The sequence below is a fragment of the Camelina sativa genome, chromosome 19, assembly GCF_000633955.1.
Source record: "Camelina sativa cultivar DH55 chromosome 19, Cs, whole genome shotgun sequence".
Lineage (NCBI taxonomy): Eukaryota > Viridiplantae > Streptophyta > Magnoliopsida > Brassicales > Brassicaceae > Camelina > Camelina sativa.
Window position 1 is genome coordinate 4,888,857 of NC_025703.1, and position 7,870 is coordinate 4,896,726.

General features: G+C 34.6%; 1 protein-coding gene and 1 long non-coding RNA gene across 2 annotated transcripts; one reads left to right on the plus strand and one right to left on the minus strand.

Annotated features, from left to right (window-relative positions):
* LOC104767441 (receptor-like protein 12) lies at positions 1,114 to 2,590 on the minus strand. Its single transcript, XM_010491468.2, has one exon. The coding sequence runs from the start codon at positions 2,563 to 2,565 to the stop codon at positions 1,114 to 1,116; it is 1,452 nt and encodes a 483-aa protein (XP_010489770.1). The 5' UTR covers positions 2,566 to 2,590.
* On the plus strand, positions 4,253 to 4,851 carry LOC104764830. Its single transcript, XR_763787.1, has 2 exons — positions 4,253 to 4,697; positions 4,795 to 4,851. It is a non-coding gene; the product is annotated as an uncharacterized LOC104764830 (long non-coding RNA).

A 7,870-nucleotide genomic window follows, 5' to 3' on the forward strand; every position in this document is an offset into this window, starting at 1 on the left:
CCTTTATGGTCAAATAAGGGCTCGATATCTTCGATCAAGAGTCCTAAGGGAACAAACCGATCTTCCTCTTGTGACAGTACGTCTTGAGTCAGTTCGGTGCTTTCCTCTTCAGGACGAACTGATGGCGGCGGTAATACTTGTGAAGATGAAGTTCCTGCAGAACAGCGAACAAGGCGTGGTGGGACTTCGGAAGCCAATCTACTCGACTCGCCGATCTGTGTGGTACAATCTGGGTCGAGAGTTTTCCGCCTGGAAGATCGACGAATTAGCTGTTCGCCCTCGACTTCTGGCGAAGAGATGGGTTCTGATGTGCTTGCCATATTCTGAGTTCGGAGAGTGCGGAAGAAAATCGGGACTAACAAAATAAATAGGAGAGAGATCGGAGCAGATTACCTTTCGTTGTTGACAGAAAATGAGAAATGACGAAAGGGGAGGCGTATTTATAGAGTCGAGCGGGTGGCAACCCTACGCAGAGCAATTATGACCTATGCGACTCTTCGAATTCCGGGCTAGCTGATGTGATGCAAACGACACGTGTCGTCCGAACAATTCGCGGCGAGATGACGCGAGAATCCGGGTAAAATCAATTAAGTTTTTATGGATTAGATCGGATATTCTCTTCCCATAGTTCGAAACATTCGAATTGAATCTCGAATATTCGGAACTGGGGGGGACTAATTGTTGGTGCGGGATTTAGGACCCCCGACATACCGAGCTAAACCAGAAATACTAATTGATTAGTTAACCGGGAAATCGGTTAAGGGCTTGATTAGGTCAACAAGAAGTCAGTTCGGCCAAAGTGTCACCTTGAAGAAGAAGGAGCCGACTTCCACTTCGGAACGGCGGCCGAATGAAGCAATGAGGCAGCTTTCCATATCTCACTTCGGCCGATAAGGAAAGTGAATATATATTGTAATTTTAGGGCGTGTATAAAGAAAGGGGATTTCTCCATTGTAAGGTATCGAGAATAAAAAGACAATAATCGAGTTCTCCTTTTGTTCTGGGCAATAACCCTAATTCATTTGAGTTTTACTTCTTTACTTTAATTCGAAGGCACATATTTGTTTTCTAGAGATATAACTCTATTGAATTTGTTTCCCTTCTCAAACAAATTCATTGTTGAAACCTAGTTTCTACAATACCGCAGCCTGATAAGCTCAAAGAATCGATCTCCTGTGAAGGGGGATTTGAAACTGAACTTTTGTTTGTTGTTGAAACATGGTTGCCTGAGAGATCTAAAAGAGTGAGGATTTTGGAATATGATAAGATATCATTCAAGTCAATCGTAGTGGTGGTGTTTAAATGTGAAAGGTATAGAGATCTGAGTGACTTGAGATGCGAGAAGATACTAAAGTCAACTGGGCGGCCTTGGGTGTCGAAATGAGAAAGGTCAAGATACAAGAGGTTGACAAATCTGGAAATGGATCTCGGGATTGGCCCTTTGAAGTTGTTGCTTCCAAGGGATAACTCTTCTAGGTTAGATGGTGAAGAAATATTACCAAACTCAAGAGTGCCGTTGAGTTGGTTATCACTCAAATCAATATATCTCAAAGAAGGAATGGTGAGGAGACAAGAAGGGATAGTTCCAGTGAAAGCATTTTGACTTACTTGAAAGATGTTCATCTTGTTGAGATTGCCAAAAGAAGATGGGATTTCACCAACGAGATTGTTTCCCGAAAGGCTGAGAAGGGTGAGTTGAGAAAGGTTTCCTATTGAAGATGGGATTTCGCCAACGAGATTGTTTCCCGAAAGGCTGAGAAGGGTGAGTTGAGAAAGGTTTCCTATTGAAGATGGGATTTCGCCAACGAGATTGTTTCCCCAAAGGCTAAGCTCGATGAGTTGAGAAAGGTTTCCAATTGAAGATGGGATTTCACCAGAAAATTGATTAAAATGAAGGTAGAGATAGGTGAGATGAGAAAGGTTTCCAATCCAAGATGGAATTCGACCACTGAGATTATTAAGCGAAAGTTGGAGAGAGGTAAGATGAAAAAGGTTTTCAATCGAAGATGGAATCCGCCCACTAAAATTATTTTCCGAAAGGCGGAGAGTTGTAAGATGAGAAAGATTTCCAATTGAAGATGGAATCTGACCCGAAAGTTGATTCATAGAAAGGTTGAGAGTGGTGAGATGAGGAAAGTTTCCAATCAAAGACGGGACTTGACCATAAAAATCATTAAATGAAAGGTCAAGAGTGGTTAGAAAAGGAAGTTTTTGAAGACTGCTATTGGAATGAAACCGGCCATGGAGAAAGCTGCAGCGAAGGTCTAGCCCAACCACTTCTCTGGACTTGGCATTGCACGTGATACCCTTCCAAGTACAGCAGTCGCTGTTATCCACCCATGACTCCATCCTCGGATGAGGTTCAATGCTATACTCCATACAATCAGGATTAGGCTTCCCAATATGAAACTCGTTTTTGAAAGCGAGAAGTGCATCCCTTTGTTCGGGACGACACAAATGCCTAGTAGGAGGAGCCGCAAGCACGTCTTCAAAATGATAAATGAATATGAAAATAAAACAAAGAGAAATAGGAATGATAATCGTTGCGTTCCCGAAACCTTTCATTTAAAATTAATGAAGAAAACTGGAAATTGTGATGGTAAATATAAAAAGGTTTCGTGCCCATATCTCTTTTATACAACATATAATACTAATACATTCTACTCCACAAAGGTAATAAATCCAACACAGCTTGACTGACTCACATTATAAACTAGTCTTTCTACCAAATGTTCTTTCAGTTCAAAACGCACAAAGACTTAAAAAAAAGTCTTTACGTTTGAATAGTCTATTTCCACAAATTTTGTCTTGCTTTTAATAACGTACAGAAAACTTCAAAAAAAAAAATTGTTTTTCCAACCAAAAAAAATAAATAACCCAAAAGAAATCAATTCAAGGAGAGATGACTTTGTTATTGGTTGTGTAATGTGCTAATGTGAGTACTCTTAGGTGATTGATGATCGACAGTGTTTTAGCGTCAAGACTTTATCAATTTTGTGCAAAAGAAAAGACCCCAGAAAAGGCTAAGGCCCAATAGTATTGGGGATAAAAAATAAGACGCAGGCCCCATGGTTGGTGTGATGTTGGTTTGTTTTTTTTGTCGTCAAACAAAAAAAGAATAAAAATATAAATAAGTTCTCAATTATATATAGTTCAAACTTTTCATATATTGAAAAAATAAGAATTTTTTTTTTTCAATAGTATAGATTATAATTTATATTTTTATTGTTATAAATTATGCATAACAGATTGTTATATTTTTCCCCCAAAATATTAGATTTTTGTTCAAATCCTTTATTTTATAAAGCACAAGTTACCAGTCCAATAAAATTAAGTCATATCAGTTTTTTTAATAATTTAATTAAAAAAAATTTAAAAACAAATTAGTGATCGCGTAAAATAAAATTACAAAACTGGGTTTCCTAATTTTCAGGTACATATATCAATTAAACTGCTTTTAGTAATGTTAAAAAAAACGTATTTAAATATCTCATTTCCACAAAAATCTCTAAAATCTTATATCCTTTTTAGGGCTAGGCATTCGGATAACCCGTTTGGGTTCGGGTATTACCCATTCGGATTCAGGTAAACGGGTTTAGAAAAATAGAATTCATTAGGTGTTTTTAGATATATGGGTTCGGTTCGGTTTGGGTACTATCGGGTTCGGGTCGGTTTGGATTACAAATTTTAGAACCCGATTAGTACCCGAACTACCGGGTACCCGAAAAAATATAATTAAATTTAAATAAATTTAGTTAAATTTTGACTTACATAACAAAATATTTTAGATATTTTGATTATTTTTGATATTTAGGTATAAAACTAAACGAAATATTCAAAATTATAATCATAATTTTGGGATAATTGCATTATATTAATGATAAATATTATAAATATGTTTATATGTTTGGGTTTAATGGGTACCCAAACGGGTACCGGGTATTACCTGACCCTAATCCGAACCCACGGGTATTAGATAATAGAATCCAATAAAGTTTTGTAGGCAAACCCGTACCCAACCCAAACCCGGTTTTTCGGGTCGGGTTCCGGGTTGGATATTCGGGTACGGTTTTTATGCCGAGGCCTAATCCTTTTAATTGATGATAGTTCAACGACCACGAAACCACTACTCCACGATCCTTTTTTTCTCGCCCATCCTTATATAACATATATAATTCTCATATATAAATATGTTTCTCATATATTAAAAGCACTTTATGATTCTCATATATAAATATGTTTGCATCTCTCATCTCATCTTTGCCTCATTCTCATAGTTTGGCTTCCTTTCATTCGTTATTTTTCTTTAAATAGTGTGGTTTTAAATTAGATTTTTAGGTTTAATTTTCAAAGATTTTCCTCCTTTTGATTTTTTACAATTTACTATTTACGTTTATTTTCACTTGCTTGCGTATGGTTTATTTACTTCATCGTCATTTACCCTTTTTTGAAAGTTTGATAGTTTGTGTTTGACTACTTTGTTTCAATTTTACCATGTGTTTGACAAAAATGCAGTGATCAAGGAGTAGTTGCAGAGTGATAATGAAGGTCTTTATTATGCTTCAAAGTGTTGGATTTGTAAGGAAAAACAAGAAACCCAAAGTAAAACAACATGGCCAAATTCAAAGACGCAGTTGTTAATCACAAGGGATCATTTGGCCGACCTACAAATTCTGAGGAAACAATGAAAAGTAAAGGTAATGAAACAATAATTCTGAAACCCACCCTAATTCGAACACTCATTTTCCAATTTCCAAATGATTAATTATTTTACTTAACTATAAAACTTTGCAGAAGAAGTATGCATTCAAGTAAGAGAATGATTCAAGGAATTTCAGTGAGATGACAATANAAAAAAAAAAAAAAAAAAAAAAAAAAGAACATCTCACTTCAATTTCACACATATTTTTTCTACCGGTGGAGAATATTTTAAGCATTTGGAACATAGCGGATGAGTTACATAAATGGTAATTCCCATGTTACAAACAAGCAACACTTTGATTAGAAGAAGGCCAAAAAAACTAGATGATTGTTGGTATTTTCTATTCTACGTGTAAGAGGATAGAAAAAGTAAATCAGTAAATTAAATAATAATGGATGTGCATCTTTTATTGATGATGAAACACTACACCATCTTTTGCTAAAAAAGTGTCAAATATCTGAAACAAAAATCATATTCAATGAAAAGAAGCCAAAGATCAGGGATTCAAGCTAATACTCTAAGTCTCTAATTACTTAACTTACAACTAAAATTTGTAACTGATATTGAATTATTGACTATACAATTTCTTACGAAACTATATATTTTTATTCTATCTAACTTTATCAAATTATAATGTTATTTTACCAAAAATTAGCTAATCACATTTGTTAAGAAATTTATATTGTAAGGTAACACATAATTTAGGATTATAGTATATCGTTTCACCAGTTTTAATTCCGTGTATGCACGGGACACATACTAGTATAGAATATAATCTTTAAAATGAGGCTTTGATCTCATTAATTAAGTTTCAATTAATTTTTAAATATATATATTTCTTAAAATATCTCTATTATTCTGTAATCTAAATTTAATTTAAATTCAATGAAATTATTGCATCTCTTGAGTAACATCTTGTTATTTTTTCAAAATTTTGATCTTTGTCAATCTATTTATTGAATTAAAATGTTTCTTTATGTGTTTGTAACTTTTGTATGCTTTGTTGTCAACTATAGGGAGGATTTAATTGCTTTGCTTACGCGTATTAAGAGTTTTTTGTGTGGTGACGATTTCAACACGTGTCATCAACAAAAAGAGAGACGCGAAGAAAAACGCTTCAGTAGAATATTTGATTTTAACAACGAACAAGAAAAACCATCTGCATGAGAAAGAAGAGTTTTTTTTTTGCTCATTAAAGAAACGATTCAACTATAAATCTTGGAGTCATTCACGATACGTATGTTTTCTGATTAATCTTTTCTGGGTTCGTCGATTTTTTCGCTGAATTAGTCTCTGGGTTTGATGATTTTAGGGTTTTAGATGTTTTCGTGTTCACTGATTTGTGAAAAAACTGAAATTATCCACTTCTCTAAGAGGGGGGTATTCAACTTATATTTTAAAAGATTTGGTAGGATTTTAACATTTTAGGATTTTGAAAGATTTTAAGAGATTTTTAGGAGATTTGATTGTGTTTTAGATTTTTTTATTTTTATTTTTAGAAAATGAAATGTGATTTTATGAGATTCTATAAGATTTTATAGTAATTTCCAATACACAGAAAACAATTCTATAGCAAAATATTTGTGAAGTTATGCTGAAGCCTCAACACATCGCCTCTTATTAATTAATCGCTTATTTGTGAAGTTGTAAGAGAGACACCACCACAGAGTCTAAATCCTGCAACAAAGAAACAAAGCTTTAAGTGAGATGAAGAACAGAGGAAGAAACTAAGTGAAGAAGATGAGTAAAAGCCAACAAGGAAGAAATGTCGTAGAGAATGAGAGAGAGAAGGAAACGATCAAGAACCAAAAGAGAGAGAGAGAAGCAAACATAACTGTGAGGAAAAAAAAGAAACAAAGATATTAGAAGAAGTAAAATAATCTGATTTTTCTCACTGAATGAATCAAGTCACTGTACAAACATATATATGGTGAAGCTGAATTACTATACAACAATGGACTTAACGTCTAACAAACAAGCTCAGTTAAGCTATGTTAACGTCTCTATTATGTGTCCGTTAACTCCAACACATCGCCTCTTCTTCATATAGTTTAATAAAAGAGAAGCAAACGTGAAACGTGAATGTGACCAAAACAGAGGAAACAAAGTGTCGTGAATGAAAACAATCTAAAATAACGCATAGTCCTGAAGATTTGCCGTCTCTGTCTTCACCGTGTGGCATCGATCTCGTCCGTCGGAGCATAGCCTTTGCAAGTGGATTTGGTGTCTGATTCGGAGTGAGTCGTGTTTGTTTTGCTCGGCTTATCCCTTCGTCTCGTATAGATGCTAAAGCCTCACCACTCTAGCCTCTCTCCTTCGGATAGGTATTCTTGACAATGCTTCCGGTAATTTTCAGTTTTGGTCATCTTCCTCAACGATAAGGCTTGGCGATAGAATGGACGTTTCTCTGTTGGTCAAATATGTCTGAAGACAACAGCATATCTTTTAGGAGAGTGTCCTTTGTGATGCGTCGGGTGTTTGGTTATTGTCTTGGGGTCTCCATTCTGAGCTTACCAGTAGCTCCAGTGTTACTGCTTTGGTGATGTTTTGGCTGCCGGTGGTGGTTCTTTATAACATATCCTTTTCGTGAGTATATCACTGGTATATCTTGTTTATTGGTTTGCTTTTTTCCCTGATATTGGTTGTGTTTTGTTGCTGCTGGTGCTTTGAGTTGAGGTTAGCGTCGCAATGAGTGGCTTCTAGTGGTTAACAGGTGGAGAAGGTGTCTGCTGGTCTGCGGAGATTATAGTTGCCTGAGTTATTTTTTATGACTGTTTTTTTTTAATGAAATCTTTTAAAATTCTAGCTCAAAGGTATGATTTTGAGAGAATTAATTTTCAACTAAAAAACAAAAAAAAAGTCTCCTAGAATCATTCAAAGTAGCATTCTTAAAAAAGTTGTAATATTTTGAATAACAAGAGATTTGAAGTTGGTTTTATAAACAACTGATTGAATAACAAGAGATTCTGAATTATTTTAAAGGATTTTATAAAAATCTTAATTGAATAACATAGGATTTCATAAGATTTTTTAAAATCCTCAGTTGAATAACAAAGGATTTTAAGAATACTTTAAAATCTTTTAAAATATAAGTTGAATACCCCCCTCTAAGTTTCGATGTTTTAATAGAAGATTGGGTATTTTTTATTTTCATTTTAGAAGATTTCT

Excerpts from the sequence above, each read along its gene's own strand:
- LOC104767441 (XM_010491468.2), bottom strand. The coding sequence starts at position 2,565 with ATGAAAGGTTTCGGGAACGCAACGATTATCATTCCTATTTCTCTTTGT.